Source organism: Colobus angolensis, unplaced genomic scaffold (assembly GCF_000951035.1).
Source record: "Colobus angolensis palliatus isolate OR3802 unplaced genomic scaffold, Cang.pa_1.0 Scaffold2, whole genome shotgun sequence".
In the NCBI taxonomy this organism is placed as follows: domain Eukaryota; kingdom Metazoa; phylum Chordata; class Mammalia; order Primates; family Cercopithecidae; genus Colobus; species Colobus angolensis.
In genome coordinates this window covers 17566896-17583997 of record NW_012115154.1, presented here as the reverse complement: position 1 = coordinate 17583997, position 17102 = coordinate 17566896, and the positions used below count along the sequence as shown (strand labels likewise).

Genomic DNA, 17102 nt, shown 5'->3' with positions numbered 1-17102 from the left:
AACCCCATCTCTACTAAAAATACAAAAAATGAGCCGGGTGTGGTGGCACATGCCTGTAATCTCAGCTACTCAGGAGGCTGAGGCAGGAGAATTGCTTAAACCCAGGAAACAAGAGGTTGCAGTGAGCTGAGATCACATCACTGCACTCCAGCCTGAACAACAGAGCAAGACTCCATCTCAAAAAACAAAAAATCAGTGCTGAAGTAATTTTAGTATCAGTTACATAGACATAATAAATTATTAATTTAATGATTCCTTTGGAAAAGCACTGGTTGCCCTCAATATTCATTCTGGCCTTGTTCTCACCTGAATTGGGATCCGTGGGAATATCTCTGTCTGCCAAATCCTGCTGATCCCACACGCATTGATGCTCCTCCTGTTTAATCCGGGACAAGAGGTCCTGGGCAGAAATTGGGGAGTCTACTCTCGGGAACAAGAGCGGCAAAGGTGTTAGAAGATGAGAAATTGACTGCAAGTTTGTGTTTTGAGTAAATCTCTGATTTCATGCAATTATCTCTTTCCCCTAAACATCAGGTACAATTACATAAGTCTCATTAACTAAAGGTTGAAGTCAACTTGGCCCCAGTTAACAGAGCTTTTGCTGCAAATAAGAGGATGCTGTAGGGGAGTGACATTACAGTCTCTAAGAAAGAGTCTTTCTGTGCTGCAGGAACTTAAATCTCCTTAGAACAAGGTTCCTATTGCTGGGCGCGGTGGCTGACGCCTTTAGTCCCAGCACTTTGGGAGGCCGAGGCAGGTGGATCACGGGGTCAGGAGATTGAGACCATCCTGGCTAACACAGTGAAATCCCGTCTCTACTAAAAATACAAAAAATTAGCCGGGCGTGGTGGCGGGCACCTGTAGTCCCAGCTACTCGGGAGGCTCAGGCAGGAGAATGGCGTGAACCCAGGAGGCGGAGCTTGCAGTGAGCTGAGATCGCGCCACTGCACTCCAGCCTGGGCGACAGAGCAAGACTCTGTCTCTACAACAACAACAAAAAAAAATTAAAAAATTTTTTAAAAAAGAATAAGGTTCCTATTCTGGTGCTGAGACCACCATGGAAAGCGGTATTTCCTCTGGAAAGATGACAACTTCCAGAAAGCCTTTTTTTTTTTAAATTATATATTGACAGATTATAGTGGTATATATATATAGGGTATAAAGTAATGTTACGAGAAGCCTTTAAAGCTGTTGAATGGGATTTTTCTAAGATGTAAGAAAAAGACCCTATATTTTCTTTCTTCTACAGAGTCTCAAACCTAATTTAGCCTTATTGCCTTCTTATCTCTTAAAGATCTCCTTAAAGATCCTAATACTGTGATGCTTTCAAGGGCCATGCCTGATGACAAGTGAACAGGCTTTCCTCTACCCAGACACTGTGAGCACTTACCTATGGGTGTGAGGCTCTGACTAAGGGGGGATGAGGTTTGTGGAGCTCTAACCTGTGAATAAGTAAAGGGCTACAGTATGTTAATATGTCTCATGATTGTTGATTTTATGTGTCAACTTGGCTTGGTCACGGTACCCAGATATTTGGTCAAACATTATTTAGCTGTTTCTATGAAGGTATTTTTTTAGAGGAGATTTGAACATGTAAGTCAGCAGACTTGAGTCAAGCAGACTGCCCTCTGTGATGTGGGTGGGCCTCATCAACCAGTTGAAGGCCTAAGGAAAAACACAGACCTCCCCCAAGGAAGAGGCAATTATGCCTGCAGGCTCGAGCAGCCACATCAGCGCTTCCTTGGGTCTCTAACCTGCTGGCCTGCCCTGTAAATTTTGGACTTGCCAGCCTCCACAATCACAAGCCAATTCCTTAAAATAAAATAAATCTCTCTTTTACACACACACCCTTACGGGTCCTGCTTCTCTGGAGAACTCTGATTGATACATACATCTGCTCTAACAGAGTTCTCACCTGCGACAGAGTCCAGCTGCAATGCCAGCTAAGAAGAGGTCCCTTACAGGACCGCAGGTATGTGGGTGCCTGGCACAGAGGCAGCAGCCCATAAACACTTGTTTAAAACAATGAAAGGCCTTCCTGGTCAGGGAACAACAGGTCTTCCTGACCTGCCTGTTCCCCCACCCATGAAGCCTTACACTTAGTACTTCTGCCAGGATATTGTTTCTAAAGGGGAAGATGGAATAGTTAAAAACAGATAATATGAGGAAGAGAGGAAATAGAACACGCTGAGCCCAGGTGTACCAGCAAATTGTCAATGCTGTTTGCCACGTCTGTGTCCCCTGGAGGAATCCTGGCTCAGCCCAGCCCTGGATGCACAGCCCTCCTATTTCGAGCTCAGCCCTCTGACCTGGCACACGCGACAGCTACCTCTGGGGGCTGGCAGACCATGCTAACCCTCTCCCCTCCCCTCTCTGGTATGGACGGCTGCTTGGCTCACTCACCGGTAATGGATTCCGTGGGGATGGCTCTTTCCTCCAGGCCCCGCTGGCCCCGGACACACAGGGCGTCCTCACGCTTCACCTGGGAAGACGCATCCTGCGCAGGCACCAGGGGCTCTGCTCCTGGGGACAGAGAATCACATTGCTTTGTGTCTTTTTTTCCACAGGCACCAGGAGCTCTGCTCCTGGGAACAGAGAATGACATTGCTTTGTGTGTTTTTTTCTACGTGCTGGTCACTGGGACATTCTGGGCTCAGAAGCATGGCTGACAGCACTTGCCAGGGGAGAAGACAGGGGTCTTGGGTTCCTGTCGGAGCCATGGGGGACCCTGAGGAGCAGAAGGTCTCAGGAGCAGAGAGGGAGTCAACATTCAAGAAAAAGGGCTAGGCAAGCAGCAAAATGAGGGGTGGTGAGGCTGAAGAGAGAATTCAGAAATACCCTAGAGCTACATAACTGGCTGGGTCCTAATCAGGACTGGGCCACAAGTTGGACCTCTCTGTGGGAGTCATTAGTCCTTGTTTGTCACCCCAATCAGAAAGAGCTGGCCAGGCTGAGGCCAGATGCACACACACGTGTATATATATGATTTGTAAGAAGCCAGGCTGGGCAAAAAGGCACAACTAAGCTCTATTGTTGGACAGATAGTGCACAACCTCCTTATACAGTCAGTCTCACTGTCATCAACAGGTTCTTGGAAACAGTGAGTTCAAGTGAAATGACACATAGTACATCCTCGAATAACGTCACTTCCTCCCATGGTGTTTAGTTACAACATTGATGAGAAAGAAAACTTGGTTGTGTTATATGTCATTTTAAAGCCACAGTTTCTGAGACCCTATCAGTGACATTAAGTGAGGACTCGCTGTGCATCAAAGACAATGACATGGCCTCTATATAGAAGCCCAGCATGAAACAAACAGGGCCTTTTCTTCTGATGGCGCCCCCTGTGCAAGAGGAGGCTCAGGCACCAGGAAAGAGAGAAGACGAAGAACCTGAAGACTGGGATCCTGGCTTCAACTCTGCACCAACTCAGCGGATGAGTCATTTAGCCTCTCTGGGTTCCGGTCTACCCTTTTCATCTACAAAAGGGACACAGTGATCCCTGTTCTACCTCAAGCTCAGTGGTGGTTTGATAACCACCTGAAACTGTTGAGATTACAGTGCTTCAAATGTAAGAAGCTACCTCCTAAGACGAGGTGCTATTACTACCACTGCTGACCTCAAACTTCTGCAGTGCTTGATGAAGACAGAGAAGGAGTCATTTAGAGGAAATGTCCAGGACAGGCAAATCCATAGACACGGACAGTCGATTAGTGGTTCCCAGGGGCTGGGGGTAAAAGGGAGCAGGGAGGGACTGCTTGTGGGTGTGAGGTTCCAGTGATTCTCTTGCCTCAGCCTCCCGAGTAGCTGGAATTACAGGTGCACGCCACTGCACTCGGCTAATTTTTTGTATTTTTTAGTAGGGACGGGGTTTCTCTTTGTTGGCCTGGATGGTCTTGAACTCCTGACCTCAGCTAATCCACCCGCCTTGGCCTCCCAAAGTGCTAGGATTACAGGTGTGAGCCACTGTGCCCTGCCAGGTGCAGGGTTTCTTATGATAGAAATGTTCTGGAATTCGATAATGATTTTGGTTGCATGACTTTGTGAGCCACTGAATTGCAGTCTTTTTTTTTTTTTTTTTTTTTTTGAGACGGAGTCTGGCTCTGTCTCCCAGGCTGGAGTGCAGTGGCCGGATCGCAGCTCACTGTAAGCTCCGCCTTCCGGGTTTACACCATTCTCCTGCCTCAGCCTCTGGAGTAGCTGGGACTACAGGCGCCCGCCACCTCGCCCAGATAGTTTTTTGTATTTTTAGTAGAGACGGGGTTTCACCGTGTTAGCCAGGATGGTCTCGATCTCCTGACCTCGTGATCCGCCCGTCTCGGCCTCCCAAAGTGCTGGGATTACAGGCTTGAGCCACCGCGCCCGGCCTTTGCAGTCTTTAAAACAGCAAATTTTATGGTCTGTAAATCACATCTCAATAAAAAGGAAAGATTGGGAATGGGAGGAGGGGAGAGAGTGGCCTTGACAGCTGCCTTCTAAGGTGTTTCAGGAAAACGTTCTCCACTTAAAAACAAGGGAGGACACGGCCGGGTGCGGTGGCTCACGCCTGTAATCCTAGCATTTTGGGAGGCTGAGGCGAGTGGATCACTTGAGGTGAGGAGTTCAAGACCAGCCTGGCCAACATGGCGAAACCCCATCTCTACTAAAAATACAAAAATTAGCTGGGCATGGTGGCGTATGCCTGTAGTCCCAGCTACTCAGCAGGCTGAGGTTGCAGTGAGCTGAGATTGCACCACTGCATTCTAGCCTGACCCACAGAGTGAGACTCCGTCTCAAAGAAACAAAAAACAAAAAACAAAAAAACAAGAGAGGACAGAGGGTCCAGACCGGCAAAAACTAGGCGGTGCTAACGTGGACGTAGAGAACACAGTTTGAGCACCAGATTTCACCTAGTCCAACAATGCTCAGGAAAGCTGGCCCTGAGGAAGGATTTCCAAGGCAGAAGTAGGCCTAGAACCCTGGGCCTTCCACCCCAGCAAGAGCTCATCAAGTGCGATGTGTTCAACAGGCCCGATTTCCTCAGGCTTAAGATTCCTTCTTGAGTGAGTCAAGTGCCTTGCAGGGCAAGCCTGCAGGTAAGCCGCGGGTGTTGGCCGAAGAATGAGGTGATGACGCTGCACATTAGGCTGAGCAGTAAGCGACGGGCCGGGCCGGGGCAATACCCCGCATGTGCCGCAGACTCCTTTTTCCCTCCTCTGTCAGCCTCTCTGAGCCCGGGCCTGGGGCCTCTCTCTGTAGTTCCACGTCAGGCCCGGGCGGTAGCGTAAGCCTAAGCCCTTCCTCGTCTCTCCACCCAGCTTACCTGTGAGTCCAGAGCTATGCGGCTTTAACAAACCAAACGACAAATATCCAGGGTGCTATTCTGAGTCCTGAGATCTCTTCCTGCAAGTGACCACCAAATTTCAACTGTGGCCGAACTGGCCCCTGGCAGCCACCCAAGAGCCTCGCCCCATGGTGCATACACAGTGGTGCGGGCCGCCGGCTGTCCTCTCTTGCCCTTCCCTGGACCCTGCACTCTTCTGCTGCCATCACCTGCATCGGGATCCATTGAGATTTCTCTCTCTTCAGGGTGGCGCTGCTCCCACACACAAGGCTCTTCCCTGGGCTCAGGCTGGGCCGGAGCATCTGGCTTGGGGACTGGGCCCTCGGCGTCTGGAAGTGAGGAGGAGGGAGGGAAAGACTGAGTGAAGTTGACCAACACATCCAGCAAGGGGACAGGAGAACTCTCTGCTACCCCATCTCCCCCTCTCCACCTGGGTGTCCCGCTTTGGCAGCAGTCATGCAAGTTAGGCAGGTAATCTCTTATGAAGAACCTTGAAAACGAGTCGATAGATTCTCAAATTTCTACTGTAGGAAGAGCTGGCCTCTGAAAGCCAACATGAGACCAGCTATGGCTCACCCTGGACTGCTGGGAGGTGGGGCGTGGTGAGGTGCAAATGGTGCTGTTTTACTGTAATCCAACGTGGTAGTGTTGTAACGTTGAGTTCTATGGTAATGGGCCCTGTTATTGGGTTTTAAATTTTTATCCTATTGTAAACTGTTCTATTTTACTAGCATTATAAGCAAATGGTTTTCTGAGTTTCCATTACATAAAAACATGAAACAACCTGCCTAGGCGGTGCTAACGTGGACGAATAAGCATTTCACAACCCTCTGCAGAGATGGCTCACCAAAGAGCAGAGAAGGCGTCCTTACCCAGGGACATGAGGGTTTTGTAGTTCTCCTTTACAAGGTTGTTATAAAGCTCCTTCTGCCATTCGTCCAAGTTCTTCCACTCGTCCTCGGAGAAGTACACAGCAATGTCGACAAAAGTCACTGGAACCTGAGCCAACAAGCAGTTAATCTAGTGCCTCCTGCCTGCTCCTCCCCACCACCTCCCCTTCTCCTGCGGGCCACAGGACCCACTCCCCACCAAAGCCCGGCCTTTGCTCTCTGTGGTTCCCCAGTCCCCAAAGTCCATCTCAGTAGAGTCAGTCCTCTCTGTCCCGGACCTTCTCATGCTTTCAATAACACAGATGGTCAACCCTGCCTTTTTAGAAATAGCATTTAGCCACATCCATTGTTATTTCACTTTTAGGTCAACTGGATACCTGAGGGTAAAGAGCAGTCAATATGCTTCTTTTGATATTCAGGGTGACAGAGGGGTGGCAGGTTCTCAGAGTGGGTATCCGTGAGCCAAGTAGAATAAAACCTGGTTACCAAACCTGTATTTCAGGTCGGGTCACCTCTGTGTACACAGTTACCTCTTTGTCAGCAAAGCATGTAAAATCTGAGGCCTGTGCTAAGGTTCAGAACCTTGGTCCACTTCGTTCACTGCTCTATCTTGATCATTCAAGGAGCATCCAGTAGGGAATCAATAAATACTTGAGTGTGCTGCACAGTGGGTGCCAATACCAGGAAGCTCCACTGCAGCCCGAGTCATCACGTGGTGTCAGTCACTTGTCAGACTGATGACAAGTGTGTTCGGATCTGTTACAGAAAGCTGATTTCAGTTTGCAGTCACTCACTTCGGCCACTCATCAGCACGACCTCAACTTGGACCGAATTGTCCAAAATCGTTTCACTTCCATGACTTTGATAACTGAACTTCCTTCTCTGGACACACAGCCTTCCCTCTTACCACTTTCACATTCCGACTGAACCAGCCTTTCAGTCTGAAATCTAACTCCTCAATCCTCCCCTATCCCATGATTACAGTCCATTCATCTATGTATTTCATTTACAGGGCCAAAACTGGCCTGTATGGCACCTTGGGGTGAGTTAGAAAAAGACACCAGGACAGGCGCGGTGGCTCAAGCCTGTAATCCCAGCACTTTGGGAGGCCGAGATGGGTGGATCACGAGGTCAGGAGATCAAGACCATCCTGGCTAACACGGTGAAACCCCGTCTCTACTAAAAAAATACAAAAAACTGGCCGGGCGCGGTGGCTCAAGCCTGTAATCCCAGCACTTTGGGAGGCCGAGACGGGCGGATCACGAGGTCAGGAGATCAAGACCATCCTGGCTAACACGGTGAAACCCCGTCTCTACTAAAAAATACAAAAAACTAGCCGGGCGAGGTGGCGGGCGCCTGTAGTCCCAGCTACTCGGGAGGTTGAGGCAGGAGAATGGCGTAAACCCGGGAGGCGGAGCTTGTAGTGAGCTGCGATCCGGCCACTGCACTCCAGCCTGGGCGACAGAGCGAGACTCCGTCTCAAAAAAAAAAAGACATCAAAGTCAAGAGCACAGCTACCGCTACTCAGCATGGTGACTGGGCAGCACCTTTATGTAAGTTAGAAATGTCAGCCCTTGTAACTCTGAGAATGCCACGTGTAGCTGTGATGTCTACACCTCAGTGCCATGCTCCATCCCTACGGACTGACAACTCACTGTCCATCTTTACAATCAGAACTAGAACCTTTAATTCCTGGACCTTCCACCAGATGCAGGAAAAGCCCCAACCTGGGAAAATTAATACAGATCCCTTTCTTCATTTGATATGTATTTATTTATTGAGAAGGAGTCTTACTGTCACCCAGACTGGAGTGCAATGACATGATACCAGCTCACTGCAACCTCTGCTTCCCGAGCTCAAGTGATTCTCCTGTCTCAGCCTCCCGAGTAGCTGGGATTATAGGCGCTTGCCACCACGCCCGGCTAATTTTTGTATTTTTAGTAGAGACGGGGTTTCACCATATTGGCCAGGCTGGTCTCGAACTCCTGAGCTTGTGATCTGCCTGTCTCAGCCTTTCAAAATGCTGGGATTACAAGCGTGAGCCACTGCACCCGGCTTCTTCGTTTTATTTTTTTATTTCTACTTATTTATTTATTTATTTTTTGAGACAGAGTCTCGCTTGGTCTCCAGGCTGGAGTGCAGTGGCACGATCTTAGCTCACTGTAAACTCCACCTCCCAGTTTCAAGCGATTCCCCTGCCTCAGCCTCCCCAGTAGCTGAGACTACAGGCACGCACCACCACACCAGCCTAATTTTTTTTTTTTTTTTGTATTTTAGTAGAGACGGGGTTTCACCATGTTAACCAGGATGGTCTCAATCTCCTGACCTCATAATCTGCCTGCCTTGGCCTCTGGAAGTGTTGGGATTACAGGTGCGATCATCCCCTTTCTTCATTTTAATTCTCTGTTACTAGAACTCCACAGAAGACAGCCACCACCAATTCATACTGCTGTCTCATGGCTGCTTCAGAAGCTTCTTGTTTGTCTCTTGCTGACACCTTGCTATGTTCCCCGGGAGGCTTGTTTCAAACATTTCATTCTCCCAGACCTTTAAGTGACCTCCCACATCTGTCTGTCTTTGATCTCAGGTAGGCGCCGGCAGGCTCCTTCCTTGCCCCTCTCCTTGCCAATCCAAGGCCACCAGCATGTGCCCTTCACCTCTTCCTCCACCTCCTGCCTGTGAAGCTTAATCCAAATAATCCTTCTCATCGACATCATCAGTTTCTCCCTCTCCACTGGCTCTGTCCCTTCAGGGTCATTCCAACCTCAGAAAAACCTTCCCGCAAAACACTGCTTGCTCAGGTCACTCTGCCCTTTCCATTCACTGGGAACTTCCCAAGAGACACATTCTGTTTTTTCCTCTTCACCATCTATGCATTCTTCACCCCCTTAGACTCTGCCTCTGTACCCTCCCTTCTCTGAAACCACACTCTGGAAGATCATCAGCGACCTTCTGTTGAAATTCTCAACATTTTTGACCTCTTTGAAAGGTCAGATGGTCTTTCTAGAATTTTATCCTGCTTGGTTCTTGTAACTATGTTGCCTCCCGTCCATCTGGCACATGTCTTCTTTACTTTTTCCTTCCTCCCCCAATACCAGGTGCCTCCCCCGGAACAGCTGAGTGAGTGAGCCACGCTGGAATCAGGCCCTTCAGCCCCAGTCAAACCTTCGGATAACTGCTGCCCCATTGAACAGCTTGACCGTAACCTCATGGGACTCTGAGCCAGAACCACTCACCTACGCTGCTCCCCAGTTCCTGACCCACAGAAATGGTGAGATGATAAATAATTATTTTTTTAGGCTGGGCTGCTATGTTTCGGGGTAATCTGTTATACAGCAACAGGTAACTAACACAACAATCTACATAGTGTTGTCCCACAAATAAAGTTAATTAATCCTCACAACTCCATGAAGTAAGCATATTATCATCTTCATTTTATTGACAATAACCCTGAAACTCAGAGAAACCAGCTGGGAATTTACTGAATTGTTTATATTTCACTTCCTTCAAAAGAGGAATTGAGGAGGCTCAGAAACAACAAAAAACACTTTTGACCAATGATAGGAAAATCAGTACAAGCAGGCCTCATGCAGTGGCTCAAGCCTATAATCCCAACATTTTGGGAAGCTGAGGCAGGAAGACAGCTTGAGCCCAGAAGTTCAAGACCAGCCTCAGCAACATAGCAAGACCCTGTCACTACAAAGAATAAAAATAAATAAAAAACTTAACTGGGTGTGATGGCATGTGCCTGGAGTCCTAATTAATTGAGAGACTGAGGTAGAAGGATTGCTTGAGCCCAGGAGTTCAAAGTTACATGAACTATGATTGTATAACTGTACTCCAGCCTGGATGACAATGTGAGACCGTACCAGAAAAACAAAAAGCAAAACCAGTATATGGCGAAGTCAGGATTTAAACGCAAGTCCTTTAATTCCAGACCCCAAAACCATTTCATTATTCTGTAAGAGCCCTTGTCAAGTCAAGTCTACTCTAATGCCTAATCCAACGCACAGAACACATCACAGCGCCACACAAGGACATGCGCTGAGACACACAGTGCAGACAAAAGAAAAAGGTAGTGTGTACGTAGATGCTGATTGTGCTAGACAAGCGACGTATGCAAAACCATACTAAAAACCAGCCTCTGTGGCTGCAGTGCCAGGAAAGGTTTTGCAGAGGAACCAGAGCCACTATTACAACTCAGTTCTGTGAAGCCTCAATGAGTAACGTCAAACAACTCCTCTGGCAAAGTCACCGGGTTGGTTGCCTCAGCAGACACGGAGACATACAAGACCTGGTCCCTGCCAGGAAGCTGTTAGATCTCCAGCTGGAGAGAGGCACTCCACAAACATTTTTGCATACCGGCCTAAGCCAGGTACCATTCCAGGCACAGGGATACAGCAGGCAACCGAGCAGAATTTACACTCTGGTTGGGGAAAACCAACCAAGAAGACAAAAAAAGGATTATACTTAATAATGATATCTTAAGGCCAGGTGCAGTGGTTCACGCCTGTAATCCCAGCACTTTGGGAGGCTGAGGAGGATGGATCACTTGAGGTCAGGGGTTTGAAACCAGCCTGGACAACATGGGGAAACCCTGTCTCTACTAAAAAATACAAAAATTAGCCAGGTCTGGTGGCACGTGCCTGTAATCCCAGCTACTTGGGAGACTGAGGCAGGAGAATCGCTTGAACCCAGGAGGCAGAAGTTGCAATGAGCCAAGACTGTGCCACTGCACTCTAGCCTGGGTGACAGAGCAAAGACTCTGTCTCAAAAAAAAAGAAGAAGAAGAAGAAGAAGAAGAAGATCTTAAATATTTAAGACGTCAATGGCAAAAGTGCTTTGGAGAAAATTCGAGTAAGGGCAGAGAGAAGAGCGTGCTGAGGGGACGTAGTTCTTTTATACAGGATGGTTGTGGAAGGGCCCGCTGATGAAGTAGCACCTGAGCAGACCCTGATGGAAGAGGAGGCGAGGACAGCCATGCAGATATTCAGGGCAGGAGCTTCTCAGCGGAGAGTCCTTGAGCCGGGGGTGCGCGTGGTGTGCTGGCAGAACAGCACAGATGGGAGCGGGCACGAGGGAGTGGATGGAAAGGTCAGAGAGGCAGGGAAAGAGAGCGTGGGCCATAAACAGACATGGGCTTTTATTCTAATCAGATGGGAAGCCATTTGAGAGGTGATTTTTGGTTTTTTTGAGACAGATTCTTACTTTGTCACCCAGGCTGGAGTGCAGTGGTAAGATCTCAGCTCATTGCAGCCTCTGCCTCCCAGGTTCAAACAATTCTTCTGCCTCAGCCTCCTGAGTAGCTGAAATTACAGGCGCCTGCCACCATGCCCAGCAAATTTTTGTATTTTTTAGTAGAGATGGGGTTTCATCATGTTGGCTGGGCTGGTCTTGAACTCCTGACCTCACATGAGCCACCTGCCTTGGCCTTCCAAAGTGCTGGGATTACGGGCATGAGCCAAAACCGTGTCCGGCCATTTGGGAGGTTTAAGCAGAGGTGTGATGTGACTGCTTCACATTTTCAAAGGATCACTCTGGCTGCTGTGTTAAGATAGACTATATGGGTTAAAGGGACAAGGATGAAGACAATGAGACCCACCAGGAGGCCATGGCAAAAATCAGATGAAAGACCATGGTGCCTGGGACCAGACGATGGCGATGGGAGTGGAGTGGTGAGGAGTGGCCAGGTTGCGGATATATTCTGAAGAAAACTCAGGGTACTTACTAATAGATTGGAAGCAGGGTGTGAGAAAGAGAGGAGACAAGTATGACTCCAAGTGGCCTGAGCACTTGAAAGGATGGAACCATCCGTCACCAATGGAGATGAGGACAACTGCAGGTAGAACAGGTCCCAGGCAGATGGCCCGCAGTTCACTTTGGACATGTTAAATCTAAGATTTACTGACATCCAAATGAATTAATAGGTAGGAATGTGAATCTGGCATTCCAGAAAGAAAGCTGGGCAACATATAGAAAGAAAGGGGACAGGGGAGAGAAAGCATCTGTTTGGGAGGTGACAGCATACAGATTGCTTTTAATCCTGTGAAACTAGCTGGGCGCGGTGGCTCACGCCTGTAATCTCAGCACTTTGGGAGGCCGAGGCGGGTGGATCACCTGAGGTCAGGAGTTCAAGACCAGCCTGGCCAACATGGTGAAACCCCATCTCCACTAAAAATACAAAAAATTAGCCCAGCATGGTGGCAGGTGCCTGTAATCCCACCTACTAGGGAGGCTGAGGCAGGAGAATCACTTGAACCCCGGAGGCGGAGGTTGCAGTGAGCCGAGATCATGCCACTGCACTCCAGTCTGGGTGACAGAGTAGGACTCATTTATTTATTTATGTGTCTCAAACATAAATAAATAAACAATAAAGACTGTCAGACGGGATGCAGTCATGAGGGAGGAGAGTGAATAAAGAGCAAAAGGCCAAGACAGAGGTCTGGCCCACTCCATGCATTTGAAAGCTGGCCAAAGGAGGCAAAATTGGCAAACAGTGAGACAGAGCAGCTGGTGAGTTAGGAAAAGAATCAACAGAGAGAGGTGTCCCAGAAGCCACAGCAAGGGGTTTCAAGGAGAGACTGGTCACCTACACACAATGCTGCTGACGGGGCAGGGAGGATGAAGACTGAGAAGCGACCACTGGCTGTAATACCACGGACATCACTAGTGTGCAAAAGCCTGATCAGAGTGCGTTCCAGAAAGATCCAGTTACCAATCAACTGGAATACTGAGAATAGAGGAACATGTGAAATGAGACCACGGGGGATGCAATCAGTGGAATCCAGACAGTGAGATGCAAAACAGGACAGATGGTCCAATTCCTGCCAGATAAACTGAAAGGAAAAATAATAGATGGAAGAGATGCCTGCAGATTAAAAAAGACTTAAGAGACATCTCAAACATAATGTGTGGACATTACTTGAATCCTAATTCAAACTAAAAAAAAATTTTTTTAATTGAAACAACTGAAAATCTAATCACTGACTAGATAGTGATCTAGGCTGAAGCTTTTACTATGGTGGTGGTGGTAATAACATTGAGGTTATCACTTAAAAAAAAAAGAGTCCTTACTTTTTGAGCTAATACTGACATATTTGCAAAGGAAATGATTGATGTCTGGGTTTTGCTTCAAAATAAGATGCGAGTGGAGAAGTGGGCAGGGATTTAGGGGAAACAAGACTGGCCAAGAGTTGGCAGCTAATGAAGCTGGAAGTTGGGTACATAGGGACCCATTATACTATTCTATCTATTTTTATTTGAATATTCTATAATAAAGAGAAGTGGAAAAGAGAGGGAAGGAGAGAAAATGGGGAAGAAAGAATTGGAGATAACAAGCATAGACAACTCTTTCAAGGGATTCTGCTCTAAAGAGGAGTGGAGAAATGAGGCACCAATGCAGGTAGATGCAGGGCCCAGGGAAGTTTTCTGTAAAAGATGGATAGCAGGACACAACAGTCACATGCTGGTGGGAACAGCCCAGCAGAGAGGGGAGAGCTGATGACTCAGAGAAAAGAGAGAGACGCTGGGGTGACCTCCTGGGTGGGCAGGGGACGTCAAGCCACAGGAACAAGAGAAAGCAGAGGCTGTGGCCACCGAGCAGCAGACGGAAGAACAAGCTGGCTGCATGTGGACGCCTCTTCTGAGTGACTGTTCTCTCAGTGAAAGGAAAAGCAGTGTTGAGGATCCGGGAGGAAAGCAGGAGAGGGAATGGAATAAGAGACAGAGTATGTGTTCTGAACTTTAAGAAGGGCCCCCCTGAGGTCAGTGACCATGACTTGAAAGCAATTCCAGGCAGCCTGGTTTGAGGCGCAATTCCAGCCACATTCTGGTGAGCATATACCAAGGCAGCCAATGGCACATGGTCGTTGGTAGGTGTCAAGCAGGAAAACCCAGGAGTGAAGAGCTGCAGGAACTTGCAATCAGACAACTCAGAGGAGTCCAGGGACAGCGAGAGCAAAGACTCCCAGACAGAAATGCAGACTATGGGGAATGAATGGAGTAAGCCTTGCTAGGGTAGAACGTTCAAGACCAGGTTGTTTCAGTGGAAACAGGCTTTAAGAACACTGAAATTGGAAAACAGGGAGCCAGAGAAGTTTATGAGAAGGGCTGACAAAATGAAACCAAGGATTTTATTCACCTGTGCTGTTCCTCACCTCCACCCCTGCCCGGGACCGCCACATACCTTGGGGGCCTCCCCCTTGCTGCCCGGGGGCAGCCGCAGCACCCAGAAGTTCCTGTTGCGCAGCAGGTTCTCCAAGTTCTCCAGCCGCCTCTGCAGCAGCCCGTACTCCTGCAGCAGGGTTCCCAGCACAGCCCACTTGCTCTCCATGTGGTTCCCAAATTCCACGGCCGTCTTTTCGCAGTCGGCCAGCTTCTTCTCGGCTGTCCCTGTGCGCCCCTCCAGGTTCAGCAGCTGGCTGGCCTGGGCATCCACCTTCCTCTCCACAGCCTGAATGGCAGCCACCACAGTCCAGAGTGAGATCTCTGCTGTGGGCAACTGGGGCTCTCGCATCATGCGGTCGGGGAAGACAGGTGCCCTATCTGGAAAGGGTGGGAACTGAAAAGGCATTGGCCGCCGGGCATCCATGTCCCATTCTTGAGCCTGTATGCGGAGGGAGAAAGCGACAACCCAGGATGAGACCTTGTGTGAGCAGGGGAAGTCAGCTGGGAACACGGGTCAACTAATCAAATGCTACATGTTGTCTTTCTTCTGCCAACCCCACGTAATTCAGGATACACTAATGCTCCCAGCAATAGATACCCACCCACCCACCCACCCAACTTACCACTCTCCCATCTCCTGCCTAGGTGAGTCAGGCTGGTCACTAGTTCACCCACATTGACCCTTAGCAAGTTAAGGCTGTGACCCCTGCCTAAAATGTCACAGGCCACTTCCTCTGAATGGACCAACTGATTTCTTCAAGAGCTAGGCTTAATGACAAACTTCGTATTTGCCTAGTGTTGTGTTTCCAAGAACTTTGATGTAGGTTATCTGACGCTAATCTTCCCAGCAATCTCTCAGCAGGTTAGGGCAAGAATGATGATCTCTGCCTTAATGATGAAACCGAAGCACAAGGAGGCAGCTGGTCACTCCGCAGCGCCTCCCTGCACTGCCAGCTGGGGCAGCTCTAGGTGCTGCAGGTAACAAAAAACACATTCCTGGCCAGGCGTAGTGGCTCACACCTTCCCAGCACTTTGGGAGGCCAAGGCAGGCAGCGCACTTGAGGTCAGGAGTTCAAGACCAGCCTGGCCAACACAGCGAAACCCTGTCTCTACTAAAAACACAAAAATTAGCTGGGCGTGGTGGTGGGCTCCTGTAATCCCAGCTACTCGGGAGGCTGAGGCAGGAGAATCGCTTGAACCTGGGAAGCGGAGGTTGCAGTGAGCCGAGATGGTGCCACTGCACTGCAGCCTGGGCGACTGAGCAAGACTCCGTCTCGGAACAAACAAACAAACAACAAAAAAACCCACCACATTCCTACCAGGGCTGCGGTCAAGGGAAAGACCGCTAGGGCAGAAAGGCAGCTTCCCCCCTCCATATACAACTATTGTTTCCTAAATATTTTCCAAACTGAAAATAGGTTCACCAAAAAAGGTCACTCATTAAAGGTGAAGAGGGGATGTCCCTCACACCCAAGAGGACCAAGAGAAAGAAAAACTCCTCCAGGACCCCTCCTTGCTTCCTGGGGAAGGGGTGCCCCATGGCCTGGGGACTCCCCCTTTTATTTTCCAGCACCGAGCCCTCACCCCAGAAGGGTAGACTAATTGGTAGAGTTGAAAGCTGAGACCTGTGGCTAAGGGGGGCCGGTTGCGGCTGGTGACAGTTCACTGGTCGTCTGGGACCTGGTGTCAGACTCAGGGCTCACTGGACCGCATGGGCTGGCAGCTGACTCTCCTTCACACCTGGGACAGGAGGCGGTGTCATTTTCTGTCCTCCTGATGGCTGCTGAAGGAGGCCCTCAGGCTAGGAAAAGGCGAGGCCTGCTGCTTGGGGTGATCCGGGCAGACCAGCTCCCCTCTCTGACTCAGAGCAGCCCCAGCTTCCTGAGACCTGCTCTGGGACAGGGCAGAGTGGAGAGCAGGGCCCTAGGATTGCCAGGCCCTGCTGAGTAAGAGGTGCTGGTATTTCCATCAAAAGCACCCATTCCTACATCACGGAGGCTCCACTCTGCCCTAGCCCACAGAAGGGGACAGAGTCCGTAGTAGAAGTTAAGAAAGTCCCGGGGCCCAGTTTAGTTTTCTCAGGTTTGAAGCCCTAACTCTGAAAATGATCAAACACAGCACAGCAGCTCCTGGCTCTGTCCTTAGCACCCGGCTCTGCTCACCCTGTGGTGAGCAGAGGCGCCCCTGAGGAGCCCAGCCCCAGGGTCGGCCCAGAGACTCTTCCCTGGGGAAGCTCTCAGGCCTCTCTGAGATCCACCTCGCCTGGTTTTATACCCAATTCTGGAGTACTGGTTCTGCCCACGGAGATCATCGATGAAGCCTGAAGAAATGCCTGGTGCTACTCTCACCCGGCAAAGACCCTGAGCTCTGCGACCAGGCAACGGTTCGGGAGTCTTAAAAGCTGCCCAGGCCATTCCAACATGCGGCCAAGTTTGTCAACCGCAGGAAAGATCCCAAAGTCACCTCTCCATGGCCCCTTCCCTGGATCACAGCTGGTGCAGGGGGAGAGCGAATTACTCATTACACTTGGTGAAAGGTGGTAATCAAACATTTTAAAAATCTCTCCGTCAGATTGGCCACCGTGTAAACACGAACGAGGCATTCACTCCTGCGGCCGGGCGGAAGCACTGCCCTCGAAGCCCTCCGCCGGCCGGGCGCAAAGGGAGCCCCGAGCCGGGGCTCAGCCACGGGGTCAGAGCTCCGCCAGGTCCCGGAAAGGGCCG

The 17102-nt window shown here is 49.6% G+C and overlaps 1 protein-coding gene across 1 annotated transcript in view; it reads right to left on the bottom strand.

Annotated features, from left to right (window-relative positions):
• The window catches only part of LOC105511288 (zinc finger protein 282), a 19404-nt gene that overhangs the window by 1681 nt on the left and 621 nt on the right, over positions 1 to 17102 (bottom strand). The window contains exons 2-6 of the mRNA XM_011941424.1: positions 14399 to 14818; positions 6196 to 6322; positions 5533 to 5652; positions 2404 to 2523; positions 307 to 420 (exon numbers count right to left, since the gene is read on the bottom strand). Of these exons, the coding sequence (XP_011796814.1) occupies positions 307 to 420; positions 2404 to 2523; positions 5533 to 5652; positions 6196 to 6322; positions 14399 to 14818 (901 nt within the window). The remainder of the gene's footprint in view (positions 1 to 306; positions 421 to 2403; positions 2524 to 5532; positions 5653 to 6195; positions 6323 to 14398; positions 14819 to 17102) is intronic.